The sequence below is a fragment of the Uloborus diversus genome, chromosome 5, assembly GCF_026930045.1.
Source record: "Uloborus diversus isolate 005 chromosome 5, Udiv.v.3.1, whole genome shotgun sequence".
Lineage (NCBI taxonomy): Eukaryota > Metazoa > Arthropoda > Arachnida > Araneae > Uloboridae > Uloborus > Uloborus diversus.
The window spans coordinates 6,060,433-6,079,776 of NC_072735.1; the positions used below are offsets into that span (position 1 = coordinate 6,060,433).

Genomic DNA, 19,344 nt, shown 5'->3' on the forward strand with positions numbered 1-19,344 from the left:
ATCAGGTATGTTAGATGTTTTTTTACCTTCATTTTTTTTTTCCTTTTACAAAAAATTAAGTATTGAATTTGTGAAAAAATTTTCACTCAAAAATCGGACTTAATTTCCATTTTGCTCACCCCCAAAAATATGTTGAGTTTTTTTTTTTTTCAACTCGACCACACATGGATAAGTGCCTAGCAACATACAGACACCAGAAATATCCATTTTGACGATCCGACAAGTTTTCTCGTGACGTCTGTATGTACGTATTTATATGCGTATGTGTGTATGTATGTCGCATAACTCAAGAACGGAATGTCCTAGAAAGTTCACATTTAGTACGTAGACTCCTAGTGAGGTCTAGTTGTGCACCTTTCCTTTTGGTTGCATTCGGCCGTTTCTAAAGGGGTCTTTTGCCCCTTTTTGGGCGGAAATCATTGTTAATTTCGATGTAAACTCACGTGGTGTTATAATTTGGCGGACACTTGGCGATATATTGCCAGTGTTTTGGTCGCCAAGTTTTGTCGCCAACTTGGCGACAAATTTGGCGATTTTTTATTTTTTTTAAATATGGTTTCAATTTGCTCACTGTTGGTGATATTTAGAGAGTAAACTATTCAATCATATTAAAACTGCCAATAATGAGAAAATGACATCAAATTGGAGTAAAAGGAAGTCATGTGATGCACACATCAGCTCGTTTTATTAATAATTTTTGCTTTGTAATTTTTTTAAACGTGTATTTTATGTAGAAGGAGGGGATCACAGTAGTTTCTTGTTTTTCCTTCAGTGAAATTAATTTAAATTGGACTTTTAACTGACTGGTTCATGCATTATTGTATCTACACATGAAATGGAATAAAAATCTAAGATAAATTCAGGAGCAAATGGATCCTACTATAAATAAAATTTAACATGTTGACGATTAATTGTATTTATAACGCAGTTAAATTCAGTTGCAACCAATACCGATACAACGAAATATCCGTTTCACTGAATCCGATTAACTGAGTGCGTATTAGTGCATACAGTTTTGTATGAATTTATCATTCACTGGAAAATAACCTATTTATTTCAAAACGTTCAAAAATTTGTGAAATAATAAAACTCACATTTTTTCTGGGGTTTCCTCAATTTAAATCGGACTTTTAAATTTCAGAAGCTTTGGTTCTGCTATTTTTTTAACAATGATTTTCATTAAAAAATAAATTTATCAAACTGAAATAAGTAAAGTATTTCCAGCAAATTAAGTCACCCAAATATTCATGGTCTTGTACCTCGTTCATTTTCGAATCGATTAGCTACAATTTGTGCTCAACTACATAAACTAGTCATTTTAAAACACTTTGTAACTTTTTTACACAATTAAACTACAGTGAACCATGAAAAAACAAAATTTACTGTACAAAAATAACAGAATTTTTTGAAAAGAGTCTACCGTTATTATTTTTGCTGATTAATATCAAACTTTTTTTAATAAAACTATATCATCAATTACATTTCTTGATGCGGTTAAAAATAATGATTAAGCGAATTCTTGCTATCCTACATCAAAATAAATAAATAAATAAATAAATAAATAAAAAATAAAATAAAAAAAAATAAAGGCATGGTCTTATTGAACTACAAGACCTTATTTGACACACTCACCGTATTTGCATAACCTTAGTTATAGAAGTCAAAGATTGATGAAAATAACTCAAAAATTGAACGTGGTAAAAATTTTTAAAAGGCCTCGGACGTGTAAATGCGTTAGATGAACTGAGTGAAAATAACAAAGCACTGCAAGAAACGAGGATTTTAAGTAGGAGCAGAGTGTATGTAGGGTCTGGTGGGGGAAAGTGGTCAATGGGGTAAAGTGGTCATACGTCAAATAAATGGCTATAGCTTGGAAATAAATGTTCGAATGAATGTGAAAATTTTATATTACAATAGGACAGTTAGAAACTACATTTTGAATACAAAATTTCACAACTGGCAAAATTTTATTTGGTAAAATAAAATATTTTGTGTGAATATGAAAAATTTCAAAATCTAAACACCTATTTTAACTTTCGTGGAAAATTTTGTTTGTTCAAATTATGAACAGATTGACTGCACAGAAAGCTTTCTACATGTCTCAAGAACTCTTACTCATTAGTAGTTAGCTGAATCTATTTTGGTTAATTTTTTAGAACAATTTCAGTAAGATGGGGTAAAGTCGTCATAATGTTAGGCTTAACGAATATTGTCCTTCTAATGTTACTTAATCTTTAAGAATGAAGCAGACATAAATGAAATATCAATTTCACTTAATATGTATTGTTTTTACAGTAAACAGGATTAAATATACCAGTGTATGCGTATGCATACGCATATACTCGTGTAGGCACATATATATACGTATTCACATAAATGCACCAATAAACGCGTAGTATATGGGTTCTGCAAGTATTTTTTGTCCATAAAGATATACATTCGACTATACACGTATATACCCGCTTATACTCGTATATATACAAACACTTATATACTCAGGTAAACACGTATATAGGGTAAAAGTGGGAGAGACGCCATACTTTTTGTAGAAATTAGATAAAAAATTCAAAATGCGATACAAATTCCCCCTGTATGTTTTATTTTAAAGTTGCACTATTAAGTATTAAAATTACCATTAACGAGTTTTAGACTTGAATAAAAAAGAAATAAAAAATAAAAATTGTAAGTTGACATCAGGCCATCTCTCCCATAACGTGTGGGACAGATGCCGTATATGTTATAATTCCTTGTTTTTGAAATTTTTGCGGATCATTTCCCTACCACAATTATTACAATGCGGTGCGTACATTGTGCATGGCTCATGCAGCCATTTTTGGCGTAAGAAACACTTAATCCAGTCAGTTGTTTTTTGTTAAATAATAATTTTCTTTACATTCCGCGCCCACAATCAACTTGTTTTCGCTTCACTGTCGAGCTAGGTAGTTTTGAGATTGGATAAGTCTTTTGAAGAATCTTTGTAGGGGTTTCTGTACTAATGGATGTTTGTCTGGAATTTGATGGTTTTTGTGAAGACTGAGCTGGAGTGCCAACACTTTCAGGAGGAATTTCAGGATTAGCTACTTCAATTAAACCAGTTATAGCAAAGAAATGATGTGGAATAGCATAAGGATTCAGTAGAAATATTCCACAAACTTCAAAACTTGATGTTGCATTTCCCACGGCATTCCACGAGGTTTTTGAGCTTCATTTTTCGATGTTTCTCCTTTTTTTACTTTTTCAATATCCAAAATTAAGTTATCTTCACTCCACTGTCCCCTGATTACCGTATGCTTCCTCGCGTATTTTCATTGCTTTCTAAAAAAAAAAAACCTTTCATTTACACGTTTGAAAAGTTTGGTATCTCTCCTCATTATGTGGGAGAGATGCCACATAGGTATAAATTATGTAAGTATTAACATACATTGCAAAATGTAGTTAAAATAAGTTAATAACAAGCTAAATCAAACATTAAAACCAGTTTTTGCATTACGTTGCCTTTGTTTTACGTTTAACACTCACTGAAACCGCAGCGACTCAAAACTTTCGTCGAAAAATGCTCGTACTAAAATAATCTTTTCATCATACACACGTCACACTCGAGCACAGTCGAACAAGAACTGACTCGTTCTGAAGAAAGTGTCTATGAGTAAATAAAAACAGTGAGAAATACAGCTAGCTCTTTCTTAATCACTGATTTTCTGTAGGTATGGCGTCTCTAATCATATGGCGTCTCTCCAACTTTTACCCTACGCGTACGTACTCAAAACTCGAGTAGACACTTACACACAAGCATATGATATACACGTATACAGGGTGAGTTTAAACTCTTGGGAAAATTCTTAAAAGATGTAAGAGGGGAGTAGAAGAAGCAAGAATCATAAGAAACATATGGTCACAAACACAACGCTGACGTGGTACATGCACACAAAATCAGAACCTGAGAGATGCAAAACAGGTCACAAATTTCTTGCACAAAGACAATTTTACACAACATTTTAAGTCTTAAAAAAGTTTTAAAGTTATTGATGAAACTTGTGGCCGGCTGCTGTAATACAAGCGTCGCAATCACAAAGCACTCTGTTGCAATAATGAGACTTTTGAAAAACTTTCATCAGTCGTTGTGCCTTTGTTGTGATGCGTGTATTAGAGCTACAACAGGCTGTAACTTTTAACATCTGCTCTAATTATTTCTTAAAAACCAAAATGTTGGGTAAAATCATATTTGTGTAACAAATTTGTGACCTGTTTTGCATCTATCAGTTTCTGGCTGAGTGTGCATGTAGTGCGTCAGCGACCATAAGTTCATAATGATTCTTTGCTTCGTCTCATCACACACCCCTTTGATTTTTACCCCAGAGCTTGGATTCACTCTGCAAGCATACATGTGTATTAGGGGATATGGGGATATACCCGTGTATACATACATACATGTACTGATATACAAGTAAATGTACGTATATATGTCTATACTGGTACATAATCGTGTTTACACGTAAACATACGTGTATACTCGTTACTTCCATATGTATGTACGTGAGTAGGCATGTACAAACACGCACTGGATGTATCCTCGAATTAACTCGTGTATACTCGTAGATGTATGTATTGTATACCTATATATGCGTATATATGTCTACTATACACGCTTATACTCAGGTATGCATGTATATACTCAAGATACAAGTGCATACACGCATATGATGTTTGTTTATACGCGTATATATTCGTGTAGACAAGTATACTGTAGGTAATGACGTATACATGCTGATGTATACCCGCATATGCTCGAGCATATACTTGTAACTATAAAAATAACCAAAATATACAAATATTACGGTTATTTGTAACGGTTTTGCATCTATTTTTAACTATGACCACTTTGCCCCATACTATGACCACTTTCCCCCACCCCATGGGGTAAAGTGGTCATAAATACATAGGGAAATGAAACTGTTATAAAACTACTTAAATCAATATTTTTTCCCTGAAATTCTATGTATTGTGTTCTTTAATAATGCAATGTAAAATAACAACAAAAAAAGTGGAAGTGTTTAAAGAATTTATTGTATTTAATATACACCTAAGTTGAAAACCTACGATTTTATGACCACTTTACCCCACCAGACCCTATTTTATTTACTAGCACAAGACGGCATATTTATTAGTTAAAACAGTATAAAGATTACATAAAATAAGAGACAATTAATTCTGAGGATTCTCTGCAAGAGTATTCGTTGAAAAGCTATTCAAGGACGATGCAGAATAGTTTAGTGTTTTACTTTGAGATGTACTATATTTAGGTAAGCGTAAAATTTCCAAGTTCTAAGCCTAATCTTTTGGAGCCGAACATATAAAAAGGATTTTTGTAATCCGGACTTACCCGTTCCGAAATACTGTGATTTTTAAACCTAATAAGCTCAGCATAGTCTGTAGATGTGCATTAAAGTTATGCGTGAACTATTATTGAAATGTAGTTTATAGTGAAGTTAAAAAAAGAAAATGACCAATGTTAAATATTTTTATTTTATTTCTTCTTACAAACAAACTTATGTAGTATATTTATATGCAAGAATAAAACAGGATTTTCTGAAAAAAACAAGAAATTTAACATTCTTTAGAAATAAACTTATCTAAATGAAGTATCTGTATTAATAAGCCGAAGTTTGAAATAAGGATGGTATTGAAAACTATCATTTCATGTAATACCTGGTTTGGGTCTTACATTGAACGAGTAAGCATTCATTCTACAAAATACCGAATTTTTATATATTGTTCAAAACATATACAAAAATATTTATATAAGAAAAATTGCGTATGTAGGGTTTTCTATTTTTAGCGTTCCCAAACGAAGGGTAATGTAGGCAAAAATAAAAAACAATTAAAAAGATGTATAATACTTTGAAACAAAGTGATCCTTATCAAAAAATAAAATTAAGGGAACTCTAGATGCGTAAAAAAGGTTTCCACAACTGAATGAATAGTTACAAAATTATTGAGAACAGATCAGAAAAGTTCCAAATTGTGGGCCAAAATAGCCCGTATTTACGGTATGAAAAATGTCTTAGTTTTTAGTTTCGAAAATAGCGAAAATGTTGTCAATAAAATGTAAGAAAAAAAAAACTGTTGTTGACTTGTCATTGACCAAAGCAAAAGATTGATTGGTTAAACCAAAATGACCTGGTTCGAAAGCGTAATTGAAAGTATTTATAAAAAAAATATTGATATGTTGTGTTTCTGTTGTAAAAAGTATTTTTTTCTTTTTTTTTAACTTTTGGCAGCGGAAATAAAAGGAAATTTAGAGAGCTTCATTTTTTACTCGAAAAAAAGATGTATAGGATTTATTTTTGATAAAATTTGCTTATGTATGTGCACTTTTATTAGCAATATTATTTTTACATTATCTTTTTAAAATTTAAATTATTTCTAAAAGTTTCGCAACGAAAAATAAAATAAAATAAAGACAAACAAGAAGTTCTGTCTAGAACTAGACGAACCTACTTTCCCGTATACCCATACTACTTTCTAGTACCTGATCAATATATTCTCAAAAATAGCTAAAGTCGCAAATTTTTCAAACATATTTTTAAAATACTTTAAGCTGATTTCTAGGAATAAAATATTCCTCACTCATCTAAAAAAATTAGATGCGTAAAAAAAGAAGAAGAAAAGAAACGAACAAATAAAATAGCAGCAACTTTTAAACAAAGCAGCTAATACACTTTTTTCCATTAAAAAAATCTTTAACAGCTTTCAAAACGAAAAAATAATAATTAAAATTAATAAGCTCATTAACATAAATACATTATATCAAAAAAAAATCGTCTTTTTCCCCTGTTGCCAAAAACAATTTTTTGAATGAATTAACTCACTTACCAAAAAAAAAAAAAAAAAAAACAATAAAATGTCAACTTAAAGAAATAATTTTCATTGTCAAAAAAAAAAAAAAAATCGTCTGCGCATATCTTTATGTAGAAACATAAATGACTTCGAGTTTATTCGCCAAAAACTGAGTACCTAAATTGAAACTTTAGCGAAAAATAAAAACAAGTCATATCAACAATAATTATTTCACAGTTAAAACCATAGCTGCGGAGTCGGAGTCGAAGTCAATCTCATTTTGAGATAAAGGAGTCGGAGTCGAATATTTAAGAATCGGAGTCAGTCATTTGTCCTCCGTGTATAAATTTTTGCCAAAGCTACGAAGTCAGAGTCGAAGTCGGGGAATCGGAGTCCGATTAATTGTCGGGCACAGGAGTCGGAGCCGGAGTCAAGTGCCCCTAAATTCTCGGAGTCGAACTCTTGAGTTTGGCGTCAAGAGTTATTTCTAACAAAATTTGTTTGAAGTAAATCCGCCTTCAAGTACAGAATCTACATTAACTTTCAGTTTCCCCGTAGGCGCTATTGTTAAAGGATTTGAACTGTTCAAACTTTTACGGAAAATTGTTCAAATCAAAAAGATATTTTACATACAAGTTTTTCATCAAAAGCTTTTTCCTACAAAGTTTGTTTGAAGCAAATTCGCCTCACAGTTCGGAATTGCCTTGAATTTCCCCGTAGACGCTAATGTTAAGTTTTTTGAACTGTTCAAAATTAAACAAAAAATAGTTCAAATCAAAAAGTGAAACATGGGAATGAGGAGTCCTCGCCGAGATCTTTCGAACAAAAAAAAGTTTTTTCGAATCGGACTATTCATTCAAAAGTTATTAGGGGGGGGGGGGGCAGACAGACCGACAGACCGACAGACCGACGGACCGACAGACATTTTTCCCCATCTCAATACCCTACTTTCCAATATTTAATTTTTCGATATTTATTTAATTATTTTAATTATTTTTGACATTTTTTTTGTTTTTCGCGATATTTTTAAGATGCATTGAGCCTTCTTTCATGCTTTTTTCTTCTTTTTCTGACTTTTACTGGGAAAGTAGGCTAAAAAGGGGGAGGGGGAGTCTGGATAATTTTTACCTGAAAGAAGAAGTTGCAATTTTAATAGAAACTTTTTGTTTTGATGTACAATAAATTTGAATTATTTTTCTCTTTTTGGTAGCTGAAAAAACGTTTTTTAATGGAGATATTTTTTTTCTATTGAACAGAAGTTGCTCATACTTTATTTAAAAATTAGTGATATTTTTTTATATTTTGTTTCGAACTTATATGTTAAGAGAATTTTTTTTTTTTGCAATTAAGTTATTCAGTTTGCCCCCATAAAACTATGCTCCTAAATATTAGACATTATATCTTAATTTGAAGTGCTCCTTATTGAAAACTTATTAATGGTCAAATATTACTAAAAAATAAAACTTAAAAGTTTGAGAAATTATACTTGATACAAATTCAATAAAATCAACTGTTTTGCATAAAACAGACATATTTTTATTTTGAACTTAATTTCAATAGTTAAAAGGGTACTTCTAATATAATTTGAAGCCTAATCTAATCGAGAAAATATTGATCTGCTGAAAATCGATTTTCGTGCACCGGAAAGTATGTTCGTTTAGTTTTAGATGAACTTCCTGTTTTTATTTCTTTATGAATAGATTTTTCAATTCATTAACCTAAGCTTATTAATATTTTTTTAAAACTTCGGTCACATTACGTATCACGGTTTAAAAAAAAAAAATCAATCTTTGTTTCATTTTTTCCAGTGAGAACATGTCAGGCATTTTTTTTTTTTTTTTTTGACTTTTTGACAGAAAGAAGTTGCTTTTCTTTATAATGCTTTATAATGGATTCGCTCCACTTGCCTTCAAAGTAATCGAAAATTCTAAAGAAAAATACTTTTTGTTGTATAAAAGAGTTATATAAAATTAATTCATTACTGGGTATTTTGTTTTCTTAATTTAGTTATCTGTGTAGGGTAAAGAATACTTCATTACAGTTTTTCCTACAAACACAATTTTGTCTAAATGAACACAAATGTTAGTTTCGCAAGATATGTGTTCATTGCGCAACAGTAAAAACAAAATAATAATAATAATAATAATAATAATAATAATAATAATAATAATAATAATAATAATAATAAAGTAATAAATAAAAAAAATTGAAACATAAAGTAAATTTGTTTTTTAGAGGTACATTTTTAATTTTACAGTTTTTATTATTGAAATTTATTCAGAGAAACAAAATAATATTTAATACTTAGTACGGGCACGGCGATGCCCGTGCTAAGAACTTTAAGAAAGTCCCGTTTACAAATAACCCCCATCCTCAAATGCTGTAAAATTATCATTTTCTTAAACTAAAATGCGTGAAAACTCTTTACAAGAACTATGAAAATGTATTTTCAATTTCAAATAACTCGCCATAACATTAAATTACATTAATAGTGAAGTAAGACAAAACAAGGTTAGAAGAAGCACAAATTTGAAAATTACAGCAGACACGTGTTTCGGCGTTACAGGGAACGCCTTTTTCAATGCAAAAAATAATGAGCTTATGGATGAAAAGATTTATCTTACATTAATAGTGGTTTGAAACGTAAATGTATCTACCTTCTCTATTGTTTATTTCCAAACTCGCCAAGTGACCACGGTTGCGTGACGCAGCCGATAAGCGATCCGATATTTTTTATAGAAAACGTTGAAACAAGAATTTCTCAACCCACCCTTAGTGCAAATACAACGTCATTAAAAACACAGTACATATAGATTGAAAGGGAAAGGGAATTTAACTTTCAAAAAGCTATTATTTGAAAAAAGGAAAAAGAAAATAGGTCCTGAAATTAAGAAAAATCCCTTCCACCTGATTTAAATAATATAATTATCATTGCCGAAACTTATTTTACGGTTAGTATCGGAAAATATAGCTCGATGAAAAAAAAAAAAAACACCAAGCATACAAGATGCACGCTTTGCCGCGCTGGCTTAAAGCCAATTCTTCTACTAGCTCTACCCCCTTTCATCTTTGTCTTGAAACAATGGTATTATATTCCGCACATTTCTTTAAGTGAAGTTCGACAAAGTATGCAAATTCTCTTACGTTGAGCCCAAATTTATATATATATATATATATATATATATATATATATATATATATATATATATATATATATATATATATATATATATATATATATTTATATATACTATATGCATTTTTTTTACGTTTACGCTTGACCAATTTATAAACTCGTCGAATGCATTCAAAACTGTTAACCTTAAATTTACATGTTAAGCATTGTGCCAATTTGAATAAGATTTTTATTTTTTTTTATTTTTTTATTTTTTAGTTAAACTTATTTAGATCAATGCCTCATGTACTAAATTTAATGAATAACTGTTAAACCATGGCCGCACTTGATTTTTATAGGCCGTGGCAATTACTGAAGTTCAGAGCAACAAAGAGGGCGCTACAGGCAATCCATGTTTTCCATTCTGACAGTAAAACTATCTAATCCCTGTCCAATAAAAAATAAACAAAATTTGAAACGTTGCAATTGATTTGTGGATAAGCAGGATTGGGTTCAGCGCCTCTTGTCAAAATGGTCAACATATAAAATTTTGAATTTTTCGAGAATTTCAAGAGAAGATCATCTTAGGCTACTAGTTGCTTCGGTTTTACAGAGATAAAAGTGATAAATTGTCTAGGCCCGTAAAGCGTAAGCGATTCAAGTGTGGCCATGGTTAAACATTCGTTTATGTTGTGCATTACGAGAATACATTAACTGTTTGGTTTACTTCAGATTATGAAAATCGGAAGGATTCTTTAATGATGAGTGATATGAATAAACAAATTAATATCAAGTCTACAAAACCGTCACAGTACTCATGCCCAGCAGGTAAGTTTGTTCTTTTTGTAGTATATCTCTTCATCATGATTTAAAGTGATCATAAAAATTTAGAAATGTCCATTCTTTCTTTTTTTCATGTGGTGCAAATGACAAACTTGGAGGAAACACATAAATTTCCGGTTTTCAACTTTGTCAGAAAAATTATTTTTTTATTGTGGAAAATGCTTTTTTCGCAAAAATATATCGATTTTTTTTTTGAGCAATCACGATTGCTTATTGTTCTCATTTGGCTGTTTTTGATGTTACGCTGATTTTATTTTCCCGCCAGCACCTTCTGCCAGCACCACCGTCGCTTCGACGGTCCTCACTATGCTGCTCCTCTTGCAAAAACCGTCGCCAGGTTGCATCCATATACTACACACACACACACACATACACACACATACACACACTCATGCCTGCGCCTAGACACAAACACACACTCCTACACACACATACACATACTCATGCCTACACACAGACACAAACACATATGCCTACATACACACACACACGAACGCATACACGCACACGCGCGTACACAACACTCACTCACACACATGCATACATACACTCACAGACACACACACCCACACACATGCGCCTACACAAACACACATGCGCACACACACGCTCGTGATTGCGAAAAACATAATTTGAATTCAAGATGCCAAAAATTCAAATTAATATATATATATTTTTTTGCATTAATTATTTTCCACAATTTTTTAGATTAGTTTTTTATGCCCGTTTTCCTTCTGTACACTAGAACATATTTTCAATTCAAAAAATTTCAATTAGCTCGCGCAAACTCGCTAGAAAACTTGTGTTTGAATTAAAACTAATTTTTATGGTTTGTGTTTTAACAGGAAATAAAGGGGATTATTCAGAACCTTACGCATGCATAGATTCAGTATCTCCACACCAGGTAAGAATGCCTTGCCTTTGTCTTTTATTAATTATTTCGATGAACAATGTTTTAAAAAAAGAAGTTGCATCGTCTTCAGTTATTCAAGAAATTAGAGTTTTCTTGTAAATTGGTGTAAAAGAAACATTTTACATGCTAGTATATTTTGATTTATATGCTCGTATTTGTGCTAAGGTAGAGATAAACAAATTGGTTCGTAACAAAAGACTGCTCTACACTTTTATATAACAATACTATTATCCTTCAAAATAAACAAAAACGTTGTATTTTCAAACTGTTTGATACACGATATTAAACGGATATATTTTATATATAATTTGAAGCAAAATATATTAAATATATTCGTATAAATTAAGTTATCCTCATATGTATAATAGCCGATGATCGAGTAACGTGCGTGTTTCAACAATGAAACTCGCGTCACGGCATGATAATTTGATAATATGTTTTGGTAATGTTTAACACGCAGGGGAAGACTTTATTGTGACAAGGCTGAACTCGATCCGGTAACTGTTTCACTGGTGAGATTGTTAAGGGTTATCCTTTCAACTGTCAAAATATCTCCAAACAGGCAATGGCTTCTTTAAAATGTAGAAGTATTTTTCACTGGTCATACCTTGACGGTGGATTTTCTAGTTACATATTAAAAATAATAATAGTAAGAATTATTATTTTATATTTTTGTATACATTGTCTTGGACAAGTAAAGGGCAGTAACAGCATTTTTTTCTTTTTTTGACATCTATTGTACGTTAGCTTTATTGTAAAAACTTGCTTATTTGGTTTCCGCTGAAAAAAAAGCCCCAAAAAGAAAAAATAAAAGTATAACTCCAAAATGTCCTTCATGTCAGTATTGATTCCAATACACATTTCTGCAAATATCTCGAAATCTTATTTCTGAAGATACTGCCGTTTCCCTGTTCACGGTAGTATATATGTATATACCTTTCGAATGAGAAGAAACAGAAGTTTGTTCTTACGTGATCCTGGAGAAAGGTAATTCGACCAAACGTTGTCCCGAAAAACGGTAAAACGTTGCAGATATCTGCGCAACGACACGTTTGGCCCTCATTAGCCGCGTTCACAACAAACTTTTCGACCCGGTAAATCCCCACTCTGCCTCCACAAAAAAAAAAAAAAAAAAAAAAACGATTGAAAAATTCCCCGTTTCCATATAAAAAGAGGTTCTCCCATTATACCAGAGAAAGCGTTTTTTACCCAGCGTCCTTAGCGGCTAGTAGACGAACTTGTTTCGCGTAATGCATTCTGGGTAAAAACACCGCTTTCACTCCAGAAGCTAGTACAGGGTGGCGACAGATCAGGGAAATCAGGGAGATCAGGGAAAAGTCAGGGAACTTTATTAATCAGGGAAAAATCAGGGAAATATCAGGGAATTTTGAAAAAATAACAAAAAATCAGGGAAAATTGATTTTATGAAGGAAAAAAAATTTTTTTTTTGCTCTATGAAATTAAGTATTTTAATTACCTACACATTTTCCGCCAATTATCTGTTCTGAAAAAATAAAATTAATGAGGTGCGATTATACACTACCGCATATTTGTGCATCTTTTTTCCTCAACGTCAAAGTATTGGATCTTACTTATTAACCACAGGATGAACTTCCTAAGATTTCTTCTGTGTCGATTAGGTTGCTTATTTTACCTAGCTTAAAATTTCATTTTACGCTTTCAATGCTACGTAAAATAAACAACCATACAGGCAAAGAGGAAGCCTTCATTAACGCCTTAGCTCCTTTGCCTTTATCCTTTATTCTATTGTCTCGAAGTAATTTAGTACTGTAATCATGATTTCATGAAGAAATCTTTGGTTTTTGAATTAATACTATAAAAGCTTAAAAGTTATTACTTCTTCACGTTTTTAATTTAATTGCTAAAATTAAACTTTCTATAAAAAAAACTTTGTTTTTTGCCGTTATACTATTTGTTGTCACCGCAGATTATAAAGGTTTTCTTTTCTTCAGATTTAAGTGATTCTTTAATTTTATAACCAAGTTGTATTCTTCTTTTATATATTTTGAAAGTAAGTAATTGCTTTTTTTTCTTTTTTTTTTTTTTTTTTTTTTCCTTGCATTTCAAAGTTGTTTGTTACAAAGGCAATCTAAGATTTTTTTTCGTTACATACTGAAATCATTTGAAAAAAAGTTAACTTGTGTACTTAAGTGAATATCTTTATTTTTTTATTGTTAAAATGCTGTATTCATTCATTAAAAAGTATGTTCTTGATTAGAGAAAAGCTCCCTATGAATGCATGTCAAATGGTTTCATCTGTTTTGGATAAATATGTCAATTAGTTATATAAGAATTACTACATTACTTCTATTCTTTCACTATTACTTGTTATTCTTGTAACAGTTATTATACTGTTTGAAACTTAATTCAAAATAATTTCAATTACTTTTTAGTTCTATCATAAATACACATATGTTTTTAAGAGTAATTTTAATAGTTTCTTAAAATTCTTAAGAAGTGGTTTCTGGAAGTAAAGTATTATTTTTTTTTTCAAATTTTCTATAATCTTTCCATGTATAAAAATTTAATATACTGTTTTGTAGTCCCCCCCCCCCAAAAAAAAAAATTGTCTGGGCTTTTTTTTAAAAACCATTTTATTAAAAAAGTAGCATTTTTTCAAAATATATCTTTAGTTCATCAACTTTACACAACTTAAAATGTTTAAAATACTGCATTTTATGCAAAAATACAATGGATATCAAGTAGGGCAAAGAAAGAAAACTATTATTGGTAACGTAAATCAGGGAAATTTTGTGATCTTAATAGGGAAATCAGGGAAAAGTCAGGGAACTTTTTTTCACAGTTCCTGTCGCCACCCTGTAGTACGAGTTAAAAGATTCCACATAAACTCCGCAAATAACCAGAATGCGGTGAAAAGCAGGTTTTTTCTGGGTTCGAAAGTGTCCATGGAAACGGCACTATTTTGAGCTTTTGCTGTGGGGTAACAGGAATCTGGTGGTCTGAGGAGTGAATCAGATTCAGTTATTTTCGGTCTCTTTCTTCCGCTTTCTTAACACGATTGCAAGTTCAGGTTTCACTGTAATATTCCTCATTTCTCCTCACATGTATATTGTCACCTCAAACAACAGTAGGACATCTTATTGTTATTCCTGGGATTCGATAAATGCCTTAGTGTTGCTCTGAGTCGACAAAATCGTCAGCTGAGTGCTGCAAGTAGGTGACCGCAGTTTTTGAAAAAAATGGAATGGTTCTTTTCTTTTGTTGAACTTTTGCGCTTGGAAGGGAATAATCTGTAAATAATTATACATCCTTCAAATTTTAAAATCGTAGTTTAATAACATTAACTTCAAGTCTTAACATGTTTTTAAAATTACGAAAAAAATATATAAATATATGTTGAGATTTTCCCAAAATAGTTGTGAAAAAACTGAACTGTAGGTAATAAATAAATACGTTTGTGCTTGAAAATGAATCATTTTACCAAAGTTTTGATGCACAAAAATTGCAAATTACTGCAGACACGTGTTTTGGTATTTCAAGGAACACCTTTTTTACTGCAAAGAAAGATGAGCTTTTGGATGAAAAGTCGCCAAATGATTTGTCGGATTTTAATTTGTTTATCCTCCACTCTGTTTTCCCCCCTCATTTATCTATTTGCTACATTACTGCCGTACACACTTTTTCCCATCGGTAAATTTATTGCGCATTATTCGGGGTAGTTCCATTTTTGGACAATTTGTAATGCTTACGGGATCTTTTGGAAATGTATTGCTTAACGGTTTTTTCCTGATAAAATTAAGTAATAAGTTCCGGCTCTAAGTGTAGTTTGTCTCATTTGTTTTGTTAATTTCCATTTTTAATTATTTATACTGTCTTCCGTTCCACCGTTTTGCTTTCTTCGGACGACATTTCATTCAAAAACTCACACATCTTTGCATTGAAAAGGTGTTCCGTGTAACACCGAAACACGTGTGTAAACTGTTTTCACCAGCTTTAGCATTCACCACACGATTTTAGTTATTTTTCATTTTATCACAGTAATCTAAAGCTTTCTCCTTTTTTTAGGCAGACGGTCTCTTTGCTACAATAAAACGATGTCCTACACGCCCAATTTATATGTCTTCATCATACAAACAAGGTGAAACCATAATTTATCTTTTTAATAAGTTACTCTTTTTTGTATTTTAGCCAAATTTGTGCAACTGAGTTAATTATTACAAGCTTTTAAGCGATCATTTTTACGCTGATAATGGTTTCTACTATTTTTATTTCTTGATTAGGATAAATCTCGGTTCGACATGCGCAGTTTAAGACCAACTCTTTTACTAAGTTATAACGTTTAAGCAATATTTCTAATCTTACTATTTCAATATGTATGATACTGATTACCTCTCCCCTAATATTGAGCGCATTAGAAAATTAAAATAAAAAAAAAGACATCCGCTTTACTCGCAAATGGGCTGGGTTCCGGTAGCGTGGTCGCTTGACGAGTTAGGCGATAGCAATAGTTGTGGAATTATTTTAAATTTTAAAGCAACTCTATGTATAATTTAACGTTTTGCGAATTGTTTCGAATTCTATATATATATATATATATATATATATATATACGATTTTTTTTTCTGACGACGATTTTCGAATGTACCACGGGATTTTTGTTTCTTATTTCGTTAGACAGATAGGATAGCTAATCAATCGGAGCTCGCTTCGCTCGCTAACAGCTAGGTTTAGTGCTTGGCATGTTTAGCGATAAACACTAGAGTTGCGGAATTATTTCACATACCAGTTGGTCTCCATTTTGTTTACTTTAAATTGCAAAGAAACCCACTTCACTCGCTAAAGGGCTGGTTTACGGCAGCATGGTTGCGCTTTACGCGTTAAACTATACAGGCTGATGATTATTTTGAATTTTAATGCATTGTAGTGAATAGTTTTTAATTTCAAAGAATCTTTACTTGTTTTTTTTTTTCGAAAAGGTGTGTGCGTATTATAGTTAATAAAAAATGATCATTTCATATCAGAAAGGAGGGGGGTAGTTATATTTGTATTTATTCATGGGACTTTCTTTAAATTATTAGCTCCAGCATTGCCATGATGGTACTGGTAGTGATATATTTTATTCAGGTACATTTACCGTATAAGCTTGCTAGTCACATGAAAACAAGCAAATTGATTTTCGTATTACTTTCCTTATCGTCTTTTTAAAACCACCATTAAAGTTTCTGGCTTAAGTTAAAAACAAAATGGTGAATTGCGGCCTTATATAGAATACGATGTTGTTCCAAATATGGAATAGTATTCCATACATAGTGTTCAGCTGATAGAAGAGGAGAAGATTAATTGTGTTTCATGCAGTGAATGTGCACATGTAGATTGCTCCGGGGTTGAATCAGCATACTTTGTGTGCGGTCTCTGCAAATACTCTAACACTTTTTTAGCAAAGCTAAACATGTTTCTGATTAGTAACCATACCTAAATTTAAAAAAAAAGAAAGCAGTTTATTTTATAGTCTATTTTATTATGTAGTAGTTTTACATACTTGAGTAAAACATTTAGACGTTTTTACTTGAATCTCTAACGTTTCAAACCAATATTCCATATTAGAACCACTTTTAGAATTAATAAAAATATCACTTATTTTAATTTAATATTGTTTGTGCTTTTTTATAAGAGCAAACCAATGATTTGATCACTTTTAGCTTGCTTTTCAACAAAATCATATGTTTTTTTTATGTTATATTTCAAAAAATAAAGTTTTTGTGCAAATAAATAAAAAAAGGTATTCCATATTTGGCGCAGTTCCTCTTCCTTGCCCTCAATGTGCAATGTAACGTTTAGGCCTATTTTGATGTGGTACATTATTTTTTGAATTAATTAATCGTAACATATGCAAATCAGTTCCCTAAAAGCTTAGGAGGCACGACATATGGCTACTTTGCCCTACATGATTTTGAACTTCAAAGTTTCTTTCACACTAGGGATTTAATTTTATCCACGTTCCGATTGGGCTGCTTTTAGGAAGGGCAGCCAGGTAGGATATGTGAAGGAATCACCTATACATTTTCACACGCTAGTCACCTCGTGCAAATGAAACTTAAACATTTACTTTTGTATCGACTTCAAATATCAAAATCTACGATATTTAGTATAAATAATGCAGCTAAAGTAGCATTTTTAATTGTATATTTGGTTCAAGCGCATTTGAAGATTCAGTTACTTATGGTTGTGCTTTTGTGTTCCAGGTTTAGCTTCGAACCAAAACTCAAGTTTCTCCTGTCGGTCTGATGGAAACATTGCTGCTCAAAAGCCGCCAAACTTAGAAGCAACAAGTCATTCCGATACAGATAAATGGAACAATCAGTCAAACAGTCACAAACCCATACGATGACATTTTCCCATTAGAACAATGTCATTTATATCCTCATCACCGAAAAAAGAACAAAAATGAAATATCGTTGACGTTTTTAACATTTTGACGGGATGGTGCAATCAACCCTGCCAAATCCGAATTTTTATTCTAGTCAATCAAATTATGTAAATTGTTATTACAAATAAATGTCGTTTTCGATAGATCTGTGCTCATTACTAAAGAAGTACTCTTCACAAATTTTTACAAACATTTTCATTCACAAACAGTCTGGTGCAATTTCGTACAATATCGAAAAGGTTTTCACATTTCGAAAGGCCACAATTGAAATCATCCAATTTTAACTATCCAGCCATGCTTGAAATATATTGGCAGTCCGACAATCTTATCCAGAGACCCCAGTTTAATCCTCGTTATTAGTTTATCAGTTTGGAAAAAGCAATAGCCAGGATGGAGGCATATTTCATTTCATTAAAGCTGAGAGTTTCAACAAAAAGGTAACTAAAATAAATTTAGCACTGCAGCGATACTCTGCAGCCCTGGGCATTGGGAAGGTTTAACTCGTCAATTGAATGTAAATTTTGGGTATTACGTAGTAAGTTACAGCGCGTACGCCAGGGCTAAGAAAAACCACAAGACTGGAAGGACTAAGAAAAACTACAAGACAGGGCTAAGAAAACCTACATGACAAGGCTAAGAAAACCTACATGACAAGGCTAAGAAAACCAACAAGACAGGGCTAAGAAAACCTACAAGACAGGGCTAAGAAAACCTACAAGACAGGGCTTAGAAAAACTACAAGACAGGGCTAAGAAAATCTACAAGACAGGGCTAAGAAAAACTACAAGACAGGCTAAGAAAAACTACAAGACAGGGCTAAGAAAACCTACAAGACTAAGAAAAACTACTGACAGCTTCGAATTGCCATTCAGCGAGTTCAATTTCGTCCTTTATATGTCTATAATATATAAGGGTCATCCAGAAACTAAAGAACGTTTTGTGCTGGCAGGTGCATGCGTTCCCCTACCACCACTGACTGCAGCGTGATTATTGACCTTTGCATTGCGTCGCATGATCTGGTATTTACCGCGATCTCCTTCGGACACTTATTGCTTAGCTATGCGACTTTAAAATAGCCGTTACAATTAATGATCCTTCCAAGAGTTAGGTTTGTAGATTTTTGAATGCAAAAAGACTGCGACAAATTGAAATTTACAGACAAATCATTGAGGTGTCTTTCGCACAGTGATTCACTTATTCCCCGAGTTAAGAGACTTTTGTGTAGAA

The 19,344-nt window shown here is 32.0% G+C and overlaps 1 protein-coding gene across 1 annotated transcript in view; it reads left to right on the forward strand.

The window, feature by feature from the left end:
• Window positions 1-18,248, forward strand: part of LOC129222418 (cell adhesion molecule Dscam2-like) — a 161,160-nt gene extending 142,912 nt beyond the window's left edge. Inside the window, exons 23-27 of the mRNA XM_054856929.1 lie at window positions 10,685-10,780; window positions 11,641-11,699; window positions 14,678-14,687; window positions 15,760-15,828; window positions 17,933-18,248. Coding sequence (XP_054712904.1) covers window positions 10,685-10,780; window positions 11,641-11,699; window positions 14,678-14,687; window positions 15,760-15,828; window positions 17,933-18,078 — 380 coding nt within the window. The 3' untranslated portion in view covers window positions 18,079-18,248. The remainder of the gene's footprint in view (window positions 1-10,684; window positions 10,781-11,640; window positions 11,700-14,677; window positions 14,688-15,759; window positions 15,829-17,932) is intronic.
• The last annotated feature ends 1,096 nt before the right edge of the window (window positions 18,249-19,344 follow it).